The following is a 16,276-nucleotide window of genomic DNA, read 5'->3' on the forward strand; positions in this document are numbered from 1 at the left end:
TTCTGTGTGTGGCCCACCCTGTTCTAGAAGCTGAGAGTTTGGAGCTGAAACGGATGCTACGTCTTGGCTTCAAGATGCTTTGACATCCAATGCTAAAGGGTACTGGAGTCTCCTCTCTGCTCCGGGCTTGCAGTGCTTCCAGTGTGGGAGGGAGCAGAAGTGTCTGGGGATGGGTAGGGGATTCAGCTTGGCATTTTCCTGGACATGAGTTTGGAGTTTCAGAACATGAGTTTCTTTCTTCAGCCTGGCCCTACAGGCAAGCAGCTTCCCTGGATTTAGGGTCCTGGATCTCTCACTGGAAATGATAACCACCTCTTTTATCCCTGAATGGGGCTTTCAGCTGACAAACAATTTTATATCACTTAGTCGCTGCAATAAAGCCTCTGGACAGGTGTATAAGCACCATTTCATTGATGGAGAAACTGAGGATCACAAGGAAAAAGTGATTTTTTTACTCCCACAGTTAGTGAGAGCCACAGGTGGGCAATACACCCACGTCCTCTGCCTCCAAGCCCTGGCCTGTCTCCTCTGCCAGATTCCCCAGGAAGGGCAGGCTTGGGCTGGAGCAGGGGCCTCCTCCCCTCCCAGTCCACAAACTAGAGCAGACCCCAAACTTCTGAGCAGAATATAACTTAGTGGATCAAGAGGAAAAGTTTCCCAAAACACTGTCTTCCTCTAAGCTTGAGGGCCATACACCACAGGATATGGTGGGGGCAGAAATGAAAATTAGGAGCCAGAAAGAGCTGGATTCAAATTCCACCTCCACTATCTGCCGAGTAGGACGTGAGCCTCAGTTTCTTCACAGGTAAAATGGGGCTGAAAGAAACGGCCCTGACCTCCCAAAGATGCTGCTAGGACGTGATGGGGCCTCTTATAAGCTGAGGAGCACAGAAAGGACTTAAGTTATTAAACTGAATTAGAAAGCAATGGTGACCACGAAGGCTTACAAGTTTCTTTCTCAAGGTGGGGAAGGAAACTCCAGGCCCCAGTCTCCCCCACCCCAGCCCACTGAAATACGGGGGCTGGATTCCAGGAGCTGAGAGCACAACACTGAGAATTCCCTAAACCTCCTCTCATTCCAAATCCTCCAGTTCTGAGGCCATGCCCTTCAGAGGTCCTATGGGAAGGCATTCCAGGGACCTGTCACCTTTTTTCCACCTTGGATACATCCTTGGGTGAAACAGGATGGTGCAGTGTTACCTTCTGCCTTCCTGTGCGTCTATTCTCCAACTTGAACAAAAGAACTGGACTGGAAGCCCCAAAAGGACCCTGTCTCTGCTCTACCCCCCACTGGTGCCGATCACAGGGCCAAACACACGGCAGGCACACTAGAAACATTTTATCGAGAGGACCACTTCTGAAGGTCAGCCTAATAAGAACCTGAGTAGGAAGTTACCAATTTCTACCACAAGAATTTTGTGCCTAAGTTCCCCAGAGGGCCAAGCATTGTATCTTTCAGCTTTGAACCTTAAGTGACCATAAGCTCAAGACACATGTTGGAGTCCCATCTACAAACCACCCCTGGTATATTAACTAAACTTACTGTGGCAATCACTTTGAAATATATACACATATCGAATCATTATGTCGTATACCTTAAACTTATACAGTGTTATATGTCCATTATGTCTCAAACACTGGGAAAAATTGTTCATTTTCTAGTAAAACTGTTCATCAACTGAAAAAAAAAAACCTAAAACCTCCCTGGTGGTCATCAAAAGCAAGGAAAGTCTGAGAAGCTGGGACAGCCAAGAGGAGCCTATGGAAACATGATGACGAAATGTAACGTGTTCTAGATAGGATCCTGAAACAGAAAATAGACATAGGTTAAAAACAAAAGGAACCCAGGAATTCCCTGGCCCTCCAGTGGTTAGGACTCTGTTCTTCCACTGCAGGGGGCATGGGTTCGATCCCTGGTCTGGAAACTAAGACCCCTGGCGTGGCCAAAAAAATAAAATAAAAAATTAAGGAAACCTGAATAAAGTGTGGACTTTAGTTAATAATAATGTATCGATATTTGTTCATAAATGTGACCAATGTGCCATATGTGTATGATGTTAATAACAGGGGAAATAATAGGTGTGGAGTATATGGAAACTAGTATTTTCATAACATTTCTGTAAATCTAAATATATTCCAAAATAAAAAGTTTCTTTAACAAGTAAAACTAAATAAATGAACATTTAAAAATTTTTAAAATGTGAGCAAAAAAATGAACACCTCACTGGTGTTCGGTGGTGGCGGTAGGTGATAGTAGAGTGTGCGTTTTGATGAGAAGACATCTCAACATTCTGAATGAGAGATCCCGGCAGCCAAGTTCAAAAGAGCCAATGGCTCTACCTGCTGGACAGAGAGGGATCTGCTTCTGTTCCTCTCACTGGCAAGGTCCCTGTGGCTCAGAGCGTCATACCTTAGCACTGGTGGATAAACGGAGGCCAGCGGGGAGGAAAGGACTTGTCCGATGGCACTACCAGAGTCGCTACAGAAGCCAGATCTGACCCTCAGCCAGTTCCCTTCCCACGGATTCCAGACTCTGCCCTGGGAGCAGAATGTAGGAGAAAGAGCACAAGTTTTGGGGTCATAAAGACTGACCCCAAGGGCTGGCTCTGCAGCCTCATTTTTTTTATGTGGGAAATATTCACAGTAACTACATGTGCCAGGAACGTTTCTGGGTGCTGGGGACGCAGCAGTGAACAAGACAGACAAGATCTCTGGGCTCACAGAGCTTACATTCTAGTTGTGGGGAGATGTAACCAAAAGTAAGTAAAGTCTCAAAGGAGCATACAGAATATGCAGTAAGGGACAGAGCCAGGCTGCTATGGTAGAGAACCACAGCTCTGGTTCAGAGGGTCCTAACGTAGAGTGGGGTGACAGGAAGCCCTTTCCTAGAAGGTAACATTGAGCTAAGATATCAAAGACGAGGAACAGGAGTAAGAATGTTCCAGGCCAAAGGAAAGCAAGAGTAGAGGTATTTAAATGGGAAAGGCTTTGACCTGTTTAAGGACGAGCAAGGAAATCAGTGTGGCTGGATCAAGGCCAGCGAGAGGAAGAGTGGTTGGAGAGGAGGGAAAAGATTACTCAGGGCCTTACACCACAATAAGAAACTTAGATTTTATTTCACATGCAATAGGAATTGATTGAGGAGATTTAAGCAGGGGAATGACATGATTTAATTCACATGTTTAAGCCATCCCTCTGACAGTGTGTGGAGAAAGGATTAGTGGAGGCAGGAGTGGAAGCCGAGAGACCAGCTGGGCTCCTGCCGTGGTCCAGGCAAGAGGGGATGAGAGCTTTCACCAGGCACAGATGGGGGTGAGTGACTGGACTGGGGATACTTTGGAGACAGAACTAACATGATTTGCTAATGTGTTTAGAGGGGGGTGAGGAAAAGAGAGGAGTCTTGTGTCTCTGACTTTAGTAACCGGGTGAAGAGTTGCTGTGTATTTAGCCTGGGATGAGACGAATATCAGGACTTTTGTAGTCTCCTCTCGTGCCCGGCAGGACTAACTGAAAACCTCTCTGGATGAGGGCATATCCATCTTAGGCCTCAAGGAGCTTCCATAAATAACGTGTCACAGGCATTGAACAGGACACAGTCAAAGATAACCAGACACACAAAGAAGCAAGACAATACGGGCAGGAACTAGCAAAACAGATACACACAGTGTGTATATCGGAGGGGTCAGTTACTGACTTTAAAACAACTATACGTTTTCATGTTTAAAGCAGTTAATTACCAAGTCAAGAACATCTACAGGGAACATGGGGAATTCCCTGGCAGTCCAGTGGTCAGGACTCAGTGCCTTCACTGCCGAGGGCCTGGGTTCAATGCCCGGTTTCACTAAGATCCCGCAAGCTGTGTGGCGTGGCCAAAAAGATGAAAAACAAACAAACAAAAAAACACTTTAAAAAATTAAGTAACTCACTAAAAAGAAAATGGTACAAATGAACTTATTGACAAAACAGAAATAGAGTCACAGATATAGAAGACAAACTTAGGGTTACCAAGGGGGAAAGGGAGGGGGATAAACTGGGTGATTGGGATTGACATATACACACTACTATATATAAAATAGACAACTAATAAGGACCTGCTGTATAACACAGGGAACTCTGCTCAATACTCTGTAATGGCCTATATGGGAACAGAATCTAAAATAGAGTGGACGTATGTATATGTATAACTGATCCACTTTGCTGTACAGAAGAAACTAACACAACATTGTAAATCAACTCTACTCCAATAAAAATTAATTAAAAAAAATAAAGTCCACAAGGCAAGTATATAAATAAATAAATAAATAAGAAATGATTCAAATATGCAAAGTTTAAAAAAAAGGAACATTTACAGGGAACACGAAATGAAAACAGTGATAAGCAGACTTGAAAAAGAACCAATAGATTTTCTAGAAATACGATAAAAAAGATGAAAACTGAAATTAAAAATTCAATTGGAAAACAATTGGAAATGGAAAATTGGAACCCGTATCAAGGGTTTTTTGGGGGTTTTTTGGGCAAAAAATTATAAAACAATGTGCTGAGTGGCCTGTTTGTACATTGTCTGAAAACCATGTGGGTATCTTAATATATCACAGGCTACTATAATCTATACTAGGCCAAGTTTTAGTAAAAGTACACAATCCAAAATATTATTTTCTATTTCAGTTATTTGAGCAAAATAAAATCACCCTATTGATATAATGAACACATGTAATTAAAAATCATCATTTGAAATAAAAATTGGTGGCATATACTGCATATGGAGTATAATTATGTCATACACAGTGCCAGAAACTCAGGACCAGTCTCCCCATCGAGACATCAGCCAGATTTCAAATCTGCACGGGGATGAATGCTCAACTCAAAACCTCTGAGGGGCAGAACTGAATTTCCCCAGATTTTCAGAGCTGAAGAAAATCAAGTGCAGAAGCAATTCAATGCAAGAAGAATAACGTTTTCAACAAATGCTACTGGGGTAATTAGACGTCCGTGGCGGGGGAGAAAAGAATTTCAACCTAAGCCTCATACTTTATACAAAAATTAACTCAAAATGGGTCACAGACTTAAATGTAAAACATAACTATACTGTGGATATGGTTTAAGAGGACATGGTGCTTAAGAAGACATAGCTAATTGCAAACTTCTTCAAATGTAAGATTGGCACTATATACCCACGATGTGCTTACAAGCAAACCAGGATGTCTAGATTGCTTCTTAGTTACACCCAAGTAGCCATGTATAAGGATTTTAGCTTCATCTTCTTTCCTTTTCACTTTTGATACAAAGTCCCTGCTAGAAGGCTTGGAAGCAGACTCATATTTTCTATGCAAATATCTATGCAAATTTTTGCCTGGAAATGCCAAAGTTGAAAATAACAAGAAATAGTTTCTTAAAAGGTTCGATGAAGTCACACACACATAAAGAGTCAGCTGATGGGCTTCCCTGGTGGCACAGTGGTTGAGAGTCCACCTGCCGATGCAGGGGACATGGGTTCGTGCCCCAGTCCGGGAAGATCCTACATGTCGTGGAGCGGCTGGGCCCGTGAGCCATGGCCGCTGAGCCTGCACGTCTGGAGCCTGTGCTCCGCAACGGGAGAGGCCACAACAGTGAGAGGCCCGCGTAGTGCCAAAAAAAAAAAAAAAAGTCAGCTGATTCTCACAAGGCAAGTAAAGCCATTTAGGCACAGGATAAGAACTCCTTAAGAAAACACAAACTGCCTTATGAAAATGCAAGGCCAACCTTCACGATTGTTTTGCAAGTTGAAATATACCTCTGAGACTTCATTCCAGCTTTGCTGCAGGCCAGTGACTAAGATTATCTACAGAATAGATGAAAAAAGCAATGTAATCATCGTTTAGTTGGAAGACATCTGACACAGTGCTGTAACTGAGCACACCCAGATAGTCCAGGGGAAGAAGTAGCCACACAATAGTTAGAAATCATCTGCTCCTCTCACTATGGAGCTGTGGCAGAAGTACAACAAAAATTGAAAAATATAAAAGGTGCAGTATGGAAGTCACTAATATCATCAGAAGCAGGGGGTGGCAGCAGACCTCATTCACATCACTCAAATAGGAAACTTGGAATAAAATGCAACAATATATAAATTTTTCAAAAAGAAATGGCCATGGCTTTTTTTCTTAAAACCTAGGTTGAATTGAACCTATACATAATATATATATTGAGAGTGAGAGGCAACAAGATCTTAACTTCTTTGCACTCTTGTTATAAAAAAGTAAAACTTCAGAATGATTTTTTATAATCCTTTGAGAAGACTGCATGTAAGAGCACCAGGAGAGTAAGTGTTACATCTCCCATTCCTAGAAGAACAGTGGTCCATGAGGTGATTTATGAGGATTAGGAAAGTTAGACTCACCCAAATATGATGCACTATTTAAGATTTATTGTTCTTGAATAAGCAGTCCTTCCTCTAAAATGCGAGTGCCCCAATAGGATTAAATGCATGATTGTTGTTAAAAATTCATGGGAATTCAGCAAATTAAATGCTTTCCCTAAGGCCAACTGAGTTTCCATCAAACATACAAGGAGATTATATCTAGCTAAGGAGGAGGAAAGTATGTGCCAGGCTGGATAACCAAGCTGGGGAAATGCTAGGATTCTGGAAGCTACCTGAGAACACAAATGGAAGAGTAACATTTGGTCCTTCAAAACATTGTACATGTCTGACTTTTCCTACTCTTTTTTCTACCAGTAGCAACTTCAAGCTCCCTCTGAAAAATTACTACTAAGACTGTAAATGAAGCAGAAATTTTTTGCCGTCTAGAAACTAACCAAGATATAGCAGAATAGGTATAGTTTTTAAAGAAAGTCTACTGATCTCCATGGTCCATGTAAAGTGGCGCATCCCTAGCCATGACCTCAAACAAACCGTATTTTTTCTTTGCCTCACCTCATCATTCTCCTTTCTTCTGTTTTATATTTCTATCTCACCTCTCCCCACCTTGGTATTCAGAGTTTTGGTCCAAAAACCGGCAACACTGACATCACCTTGGGAGCTTGTTAGAAATTCAAAATCGTGAGTCCCTCCTCAGATATTAAATTAAATTCTGCATTTTAACAAATTTCCCCAGGTCATTCATAAATAAAGTTGTTTATCAAATAAAAAAAAAGGGGGGGGCTGCCCTGGTGGCGCAGTGGTTGAGAGTCCGCCTGCCGAAGCAGGGAACATGGATTCGTGCCCCGGTCCAGGAAGATCCCACATGCCGCGGAGCAGCTGGGCCCGTGAGCCATGGCTGCTGAGCCTGCGCGTCCAGAGCCTGTGCTCCGCCATGGGAGAGGCCACAACAGTGAGAGGCCCACGTACCGCAATAAATAAATAAATAAATAAATAAACAAAAGAAGACACAGCTATAATAAAGTTTTCATGATGTGGACAGAGAGCTAAAAATAAGCCATAAATATAACATTTTAGGAAAAAACATAGGAGAAAATCTTAGGTACCAAGGGTTTGGTGAAGAGTTCTTAGGCATGACACCAAAAGCATGATCCATAAAAGAAAATAATTGATAAATTGGATTTATTGAGGTTGAAAACTTTTGCTCTGTGAAAGATCTTGTTAAGAGGATGAAAAAACAAGCTACACAATGGGAGAAAATATTTGCAGACCACATACCTGACAAAGAGCTCCTCCCTAAAACTCTCAAAACACAGCAGTTAAAGAAAAACACAACAATTCATTAGAAAATGGACAAAAGGGAATTCCCTGGCGGTCCAGTGGTTAGGACTCGGCACTTTCACTGGGCCCACTGCCAAGGGCCCAGGTTCAACCCCTGGTTGGGGAACTAAGATCCCACAAGCCACACAGTGCAGCCAAAAAAAAGAAAAAAGAAAGAGAAGAAAATGGACCAAAAAATGGAGACAATTCACCAAAGAACATAGATATATAGCAAATAAGCACATGAAAAGATTTTCAACAACCCTAGACATTATGGAAACACAAATTAAGACCACAACAAGATATCACAACCCACCTATTAGAACAACTAAAATAATAACAACAACATCAAGTTCTGATGAGGCTGCAGAGAAACTGGATCATTCATATATTGCTGGGGCAGTGTAAGTAATGTAGTTACTCTGGAAAATAATTTTGAGGTTTCTTAAACAACTGAAAACACAATTACTATATGACCCAGCAATTGCACTCCTGGGCATTTATCCCAGAGGAATGAAAATTACATCTTCCAAGAATAATCCCTGTATTTGTAATAGCCAAAAAGTGGAAACAACTAAATGCCCTTCAATAGATAAATGATTAAACAAATTGTGGTACATCCATACCTTGGAATACTATTCAGCAATGAAAAAGGAACAGACTATTAATACACACAACAACTTGGATGGATCTCAAAGGCATTAGACTGGGTGAGAAAAGAAAACAACCTCAAAAGGACATATACTGTATGAGTTCACTCATATAGCATTCTAGAAATGAGGACAAAGACCTCCCTATAATAGAGGTAGAGAACAGAAAAGTGGTTGCCAGGGATTAGGATACTAGGAGAGAGGTGGGTGGGTGCAACTATAAAGGAGAGAAGGTAACCAAGATGGGAGCTGTGGGGATTAGGATGACCTAATCTTGGAAGTGACATGACAGCACTTCTGCCAGTCTTGGTGACATAGACTAACCCCAGCACAATGTGGGGGAGTGTTAATTACTAAGAGGTAGGGTTCGAGAGCCATTTTGGAAGGTGGCTACCACACCAACTAATTCTGTTACAAGAGCATCTAAAACATAATAGGAAAAGGTGGAAAGGATGTAAAAAAAAAGATATATTGTGCTGACTCTAAACAAAAGAGAGATTGGTGTAGGTATATTTAATAACAGACACAACAGACTTTGAGACAAAAAACATTACAAGCAAAGAGTAAATGGGAGATGAAAAGTATAGAGTCTGTTTAGACAATTCTTTTAACTGTTACAGTGAAAGAAAACAGAGCAATGGGGGCTTCCCTGGTGGCACAGTGGTTGAGAGTCCGCCTGCCGATGCGGGGGACACAGGTTCGTGCCCCGGTGCAGGAGGATCCCACATGCCGCAGAGCGGCTGCGCCCGTGAGCCATGGCCGCTGAGCCTGCGCGTCCAGGGCCTGTGCTCCGCAACGGGAGAGGCCGCGACAGTGAGAGGCCCGTATACCACAAAAAACAAAAAAACAAACAAACAAAAAAAACCCAGAGAAATGGGGCAGTGGCTAAAGGGTGATGCGAAGCAAGAGAATTGCTTGTTCTTGAATGATACTAGAGTATATGTGTGTGTGTGTGTGATTGTTGTTTTTCTGGGTTTTTGTTTTTGGTTTTTTTTTGTTTTTGTTATTGAGTTGTATGAGTTCTTTATATACTATGGATATTAACTCCTTATCAGGTATACGATTTATAAATCTTTTTCCCTTACTCTGTACATTGCCTTTTCATTTTGTTGACGGTTTCCTTTGCTGTGCAGAAGCTTTTTAGTTTGATGTAGTCCCATTGTTTATTTTTGCTTTGTTGCCTTTGCTTTTGCGGTCAAATAAAAAAACTCACTGCCAAGAACAATGTCAAGGAGTCTGTTTTCTTCTAGGAGTTTTATGGTTTCAGGTCTTATGCTCAAGTCTTTAACCTATTTTGAGTTAATTTTTAAAGTTTCATTCTCTTGCAAGTGGTTGTCCACTTTTCTCAACACCATTTATTGAAGGGACTGTCCTTTCCCCATTGTATATATATTCTTGGCTCCTTTGCCATAAATTAACTGGCCATATATGCAGTTATTGCTTCAACCTTTTGAGATAAGCACTATTTTCTCTATCTTATAGATGATGGATCTAAAGCACAGAGTAGTTAAGTAACTTGCCCAAGACAACACAGCTAGAGAGAATGGAAATGAGTATGGCCTCTGACTGATAACCAGCAAGAAATTGAGGCCCTCATGCAACTGCTCAGAAAGAATTAAATGCTGCCAACAACGACGTGAGTTTGACAGTGGATCCTTCCCCAGTCAAGCCTCAGATGAGACCACAGCCCCAGCTGACACCTTGATTGAAGTTTTGGGAGACCCTGAAGCAGAGGACCAAATGATGTTCATCACAGGGTTGTGTGTATTTTTTTTTTTAATGCAAACAACAAACCTACCCAACAGTTGAGGACTTGGTTAAATAATGGTCTACCCATAAGACAGAATACTAAGTAGCCATTAAAAATTGTTTTAGGAAGATGATTAATAATGAAAAAATGTTCTAAATCATTGCCAAGTTACAAGTAAAAGTAGAATACAACAGTATCTAGAGTATGACCCAAATTTGTTTTATTCTTAAAATATTATATATAAACACAAAGAAAAAAAAACAAGCAGAAAAGATATATACCACAATATTGCCAGGAATCTCATCTAGGTGAGGGGATTACTTGAGGCTTTTCTTTTCTTGTAGGGTTTTTCCTATGCTTTCCAAATCTTCTCGGTGTAAAACCAAGTACCTAGCACACAACAGGTGCTTAGTAAATGTGAATCCCATTTTCCCCCCAACTCCTCCTCTTTTCTCTGAGGGGACAATAGTCCTTGATATTATTACTAATGGGAAAACAAAAGGCCAGGGCTTCCCAAGGACTCCTCCCACCATGGGCAGGTACCTACCGATGCTTTGCTTCTTCCATGGGTCTGTAGCCATAAACCCCACAATAATTCACATTCAGATATCACCTGACTCAGAGCCAGGGTCAGCTTAATAGAGGGGCCTGAAGTAGCCCTTGGGATCCAGGGCACTCCATGTAGCAACCCTGCTTGGGGCTGTGACCTGAAGTCCCCAAAGGGTTCTGTCTCTGTTGAGGTGGCAAGTCCCCAAGAGATAGGAGGCATTTCTGATGGAAGCAGAAACAACATCTGCTGCCTCTGTACACCCAAGTCCAGCAGCCATGCCCCCACCTACCTTGCCCTTTCTCTCACCCCTGGAAAATGGGAAAACACAGGATTTTCTGCTACCCCTGCCAATTCAGATCCTGGGCAGTCGCTCTGCGTGGATGAGGTCCCCTTCTCTGGGGTCCCAAGGCAGAAACTGAGAGTGGGTGACAAAAGATGTTTATTCACATTTGATCCTTTTGATATAACCACACATGCATACATAATTTAAAGTCAGAAAAATATAATCAGGTTGATGTGACCTCCCTTCCTCCCCGCTGGCCCCGCCTTCCCAACTGGCCCCTTCAAAATCCTGGAGGGTGGGGGGCAGGGGTCACTTCTTGGCAGCTTCTGCCTGGGCTGCCAAGTCTGCCTCTCTCTGAGCAGCCAGGAACAGGGCTCGCTCCTTCTGGAAAGCTGCCAGCTCTTCTGAACTGAGGCTGCAGGTACAGAAAAACAGACGGTAAGTGAAGGGCCGGTCACTGGTGGGGAGCTCACAGCACCATGTCACTGTCTCAGAACCCCTCTCCCCTCCTGCCCCCATACCTTTGCTCATCTGTTTCCTCTGCCAGAACTGTCACCCCACTATCACCCCTGCCTTTTACTCCTTTCTTAAAGCCCTACTCACCTTTTGAGGATGAGCACAGCTACACCCTAGTCCAAATTAAGCTGCCCTTCCTCTGCGCCCCAAAACATTTTGTGAAATGAAGTCATCAGGTGGTGCACGCATATCTCTTTCAGAGCAAGGATCAGATTCACTCACTTCTGTACTCCCAATGCAAGTAAAGATCTGAGCAAAGTAAAGTCTATCCCTGTTCCACGTTTAACCCCACTCCTCTTGGGAAACAACCAACCGTAAGCCTTTGCATGGGGTGTGACACCAGCAGCAAGAGGCCAGCAAAGGGTTGAGTGTTGCCCCTGCTGTCGTCTGGCCAGAGGCTCTCCCACCCTACATCTCACTTCAAGGAAACAATTTCTGAGGCCATCCGAAGCCCCATGAGGGGGCCTGCTGCTGGCCTCAGGATCAAGTCTGAATTTGAGAACCAACTAGTCCGTTTGGCTCACGTCCTACTATGTCCCATTCTGCCTCTAGCATTATATACCCAGATCACACTGAACTTCTTTGCTCCATTCCTTCACCTTACATCCTTCACAGGGACTTTTCTACTTCTTGCAATGCTTGCCCCAGTCCTTGACCTCACTTCCCAGGGCTCTGCTCCCTGTTCTGAGGATACCTGTAGTTCCTTTTATCAACACTGACCATCTGGCAGTATACTGCTCCATTTATGGATCTGCCTCCATCTCTGGACTCTGAGTTCCTTAGAAAGCAAGGTCAAGCACAGCTACATCCTTCCTAGCTGCATCCAGTGTCCAGAACAATGCCTAACACGTGATAGGTACTTAACAAGTATATTCCAAATGAATGAACGAGGCTCCCCACTCCCAAGAATCTAAGATCCATTAACGCAGAAGCTGACTCTCCCACTCAGTGGGCCCTCAGCTTTGTCCCAGAGTCAAGAACTTTCCAGGCCCTCCCCTCCCACTGAGCTTCCCCGGAAACTCACTCCTTCACCACACGAATGCCCAGGGAACGGGCAGAGCCAATGATGGAGCGGACAACAGAGGACAGGGGCACATCCTGCAAGGCGAAGGCGTCATCCTGAGCTTTGACACGGGCGATTTCATACACGTGCTTCAGTGTCACTAGGCCTGCCACCTCTTTCCCTGGGAGCAAGGAACAAATAGCCCTTCAGGTGTCACTGCTTCCTTCCAGAGCCCAGAAGCCCAGATGCCCACCCTGCCCCTTACCTGTGTGCCGGGCCCCCTTCTCAATCCCAGCAGCTGCCTTCAGGAAGTAGGAAACAGTGGGTTGGCCAATTTTGATTTCAAATGTCCTGTCAGGCTGAAAGGAAAAAAGACACATGAGAATCTTTCTTCCCACCTCCCCCAACCCCTGCTGCCCCAGCCCAGGGAACTTCTAACTTCCTGTCCCCCCTTCCCTCAGCTCACCTTCCTTCCCTTTAACTGACAACAAAACCACAGAAGAAACAAATCTGCAACAAACGTCCCTGTCACTTCTATTCCAGGTCCAACTCTGCTCTGGAAGCCCCAGCAAGTTGGAGAAACAAAGGAAAGATCTGCAATATGGCAGCGCGGGTTCAGGAAAGATATGGCCTAGTCCCTACTGTATAAATGGGGAAAGTGGGGCCGGGTAACAGGAAAACACTTGCCCCAAGTTATGCGCAGAGTAGCAACCCCAGGTGACCAGCTCCAGGGCCTGGGGAGAATGAGAAGGAAACTGGGGATCAGAGTCCCGACTCCTCACCTTCACAAAAATCTTGGTAGGCAGAGGAATGCCTTCTTTGATGTCCTTGGTCTTCTCGTTGAACTCCTTACAGAACTGGTTGATGGAAACGCCTCGCTGTGAGGCAGGCATAGGGGTCAGCGTGCGGAGGAAGGGACGGCTCCCTTTCCCCCGGAGGCTCCATCCATTCTCTCCTCCGTCTTCACTTCCCTAAGCTCCCATTCTCTTTTCTCTACCCAGATCCAACTACCATTTTATGTGCCAGATGATTCGTATGTTTCACGCCTCTCTATCCTTACAACAGCTCGTGGACGAAGAACAGAGGAAGCTGAGTCTCGAAGAGGCTGTGTAACTAACCCAAGGACATACAACGTGTGGGCAGCAGAGCCGCGTTTTAAACCGAGGCCGCTCTGGCCCAGCCCGCACCCGCCACCCGGGTTCTAGCTCCCACCCTCCGACGCCTCCCACGCCAGGTTCCTGCCGCGGCTGCACCTGACCCAGGACGGGGCCTAGTGGGGGCCCGGGCATGGCCTGGCCTGCCCGCACGATGGTCCGGATCACGCCGCCGGCCTCGGGCTTCCTGAGGGCCCGAGTGGCCCGGCTTAGCTTCGACATGAGGCGGAGTCCCCGGCCTTAGATCATCTCAGGTCCACAGCAAGAGCTAAGGCTCCTGGCGCCGCCACCTTGGGTTAAAGGTCAAGGGTCCTCACGTTAGGGTAAGGCAGATGAAGCCAACCAATAGCAGCGTGGATTCATCCTTCCGCTCTCCAACTAGTAAGACAAGGAAGATGAGATGAAGCGGAAAAAACTTTTAACTTGCTACCTTAAGATTGAGGAAGGACCCGAATGTCTCAGACACACACGTTCCTCCTGGAGAGCACACAGGCAGTGCCTCAGACAGCTAAACTGGCAGGTGGCCCTTAATATCCGCACTGCATTGTGGGTATGGTAGTTTTGACCGCGTATGCGAATCCCACAGCTTGCTATGTCCTGGGGCGCCATCTGCTGGACATAGTGATAATCCCTGGGTTGGAAAATAGTTTAGCGCTCCTTTTTAGGAGTGGGGATCTCTTCACTTTCTGAGCCTGTTTCTTCACCTGTTGTTGAAAGGGAAGATGGTTAAGAGTAGGACCTTGGAAGTAAACTGCCTGGTTGCTTCTCTTGCTGGCTGTGAACTTGATCAACTTATTTAATTTATGCTCAGTTTCCCCCTCTGTACAAAGAGGATTATAATAGGTAGTACCTACCCCTGGGATTGTTGTGAGGATTGAGTCAGCAAAGTGCTTTAGAACAATACCTGACACCTAGTCAGCACGTGCTCTTCACTGTACAATAAGGACAAAACCTTGCAGAGCTCTTGTGAGGCTTAAGAGGCCCAGAACGTAGTTGATACATCACCTGTGTCCAATAAAATAAGCCAGCATCTTCTTCTTATTGTAGTTATTATCATTATTTTTAGCATTTGCTACTTGCCAGGCACTGTGCTAAGGGCATTATTATCTCATTTAATCCTCACAGTGGCATGATGTATATTGTTTTATTATACCCCCTTTACAAATGAGAAATTGAGGCACAAAAAGAGGCCCTAAAACACCTACCCTGTGTGTGACAGGGCTGGGAAAGAAATATGAGATTATCTGATTCTAGACCTTGTTCTGTTTGCCACAAGTCTGTACTGCTGTAATCCCTGGTTAAATGATATAATCCATGTAAAATGATATGATCCATGTGAAACCACACTGTAAACTGTGAGACACATAAACTTTTTATTCTGCATTCGCGTTGGACTCCCACTAAGGAAATGTGATTGCTCCTGTCTCTGAAGTCTATCAAGTTCTTGTAACGCTCAGCCTCATAAACCTTCTCAAGACTCTGGAACCAAGAAGGCTCTTTGATTTACTAGCTGTAAAACCTGGGGCACAGTAGTTAGCTTCCCTGTGCTTCCGTTTCCTCACTAGTAAGATGGGGCTGAATATAATACCTACCTCACAGGAAATTAGTTAATTCAGGTAAAGCACATAGAAGAGGGCCTGGCCCAGAGCAAGCCAAGCTGGGTAGGATTTATCTCTGGGTGCCCCACATCACTCAACCTATATTTACAAATTTATTTACAAATAAAGAAATAAATCCTTCCTGAATGAAGGAATCAGGAAGCAAATGGGCATGGCAGGTGCTCAGGGAGCCAAGAATGTGGCCTGGCACAAACTGGGCTCCATTGGGTGCAATTTCCACTTGCTGTCAATGAAAGGACAGTTTTGATTACTCAGCTCTTACAGATTATAAGGAAGCAACTCCCTAGTCTGCGTTTGGATATGTGGGAGGCCAGACTGTTCAGTGGCGAAGATGAGCCCAGACAGGCGAGTGAGGACCCGATCTCACAGGCCTTGCCAGCCTGCTAAGGAGTGCGGGCTATACAGTAGGAAGCCATTGAAGAGTGTTAAGTATTTGCATCATATTTGCATTTTGAAAAGGTGACCCTGGCTTGGATGTGTAGAGGGATTGGAGGAGAGCAGGGATTTGATGCAGCGAGACCGATTAGGTCAGGGCAGTAAGACGGTGCAGAGATAATGGTAGCTTGGGACCAGTCCAAGAGATACTTAGAATATAGAGTTTATTTTAGTCAACAAATGCCTGTGTAGTATGAAGTGTGTACATCTTTATGAAGAGTAACTCATTTTTAAAAAAATAAATTTATTTATTTTTGGCTGCGTTGGGTCTTCGTTGCTGCGCGTGGTCTTTCTCTAGTTGCGGTGAATGGGGGCTGCTCTTCATTGCGGCATGTGGGCTTCTCATTGCGGTGGCTTCTCTTGTTGCGGAACATGGGCTCTAGGCACGTGGGCTTCAGTAGTTGTGGCACACAGGCTCAGTAGTTGTGGCGCACAGGCTTAGTTGCTCCGCGCTCCGCGGCATGTGGGATCTTCCCGGACCAGGGCTCGAACCCATGTCCCCTGCATTGGCAGGCAGATTCTTAACCACTGAACCACCAGGGAAGTCCAAGAATAACTCATTTAAATCTCATTGCAATCCTTTGAGGTATAGGTGCTATTATTATGCCCACTTTATAGATGAGGAAACTGAAGCACAGAGA

The 16,276-nt window shown here is 44.5% G+C and overlaps 1 protein-coding gene across 3 annotated transcripts; it reads right to left on the reverse strand.

Moving 5' to 3' along the window:
• Positions 1–10,133: 10,133 nt before the first annotated feature.
• MRPL11 (mitochondrial ribosomal protein L11) lies at positions 10,134–14,054 on the reverse strand. Of its 3 annotated transcripts, XR_009520319.1 has the most exons (6): positions 13,681–13,988; positions 13,210–13,305; positions 12,693–12,786; positions 12,449–12,608; positions 10,915–11,323; positions 10,157–10,465 (listed from the first exon to the last, which is right to left on the reverse strand). XR_009520319.1 is itself a non-coding variant. In XM_060017529.1 (5 exons), the coding sequence occupies exons 1-5, from the start codon at positions 13,801–13,803 to the stop codon at positions 11,218–11,220; spliced, it is 579 nt and encodes a 192-aa protein (XP_059873512.1). In that variant the 5' UTR covers positions 13,804–13,988; the 3' UTR covers positions 10,149–11,217. The 3 variants fall into 3 exon arrangements, 2 of the variants coding, with proteins under 2 accessions (XP_059873513.1, XP_059873512.1); XM_060017529.1 differs by having other exon boundaries at positions 10,149–11,323; XM_060017530.1 differs by lacking the exon at positions 12,449–12,608 and having other exon boundaries at positions 10,134–11,323; positions 13,681–14,054.
• Positions 14,055–16,276: the final 2,222 nt, after the last annotated feature.

The sequence above is a fragment of the Delphinus delphis genome, chromosome 8 (genome assembly GCF_949987515.2).
Source record: "Delphinus delphis chromosome 8, mDelDel1.2, whole genome shotgun sequence".
Taxonomy (NCBI): Eukaryota; Metazoa; Chordata; class Mammalia; order Artiodactyla; family Delphinidae; genus Delphinus; species Delphinus delphis.

Coding starts and splice junctions, on each gene's coding strand:
- MRPL11 (XM_060017529.1), bottom strand. CDS start 13,803: ATGTCGAAGCTAAGCCGGGCCACTCGGGCCCTCAGGAAGCCCGAGGCC. Junction 13,306..13,680: donor TAGGCCCCGTCCTGGGTCAG/GTGCAGCCGCGG, acceptor CCTGCCTCACAG/CGAGGCGTTTCCATCAACCA. Junction 12,787..13,209: donor CTACCAAGATTTTTGTGAAG/GTGAGGAGTCGG, acceptor TTTTCCTTTCAG/CCTGACAGGACATTTGAAAT.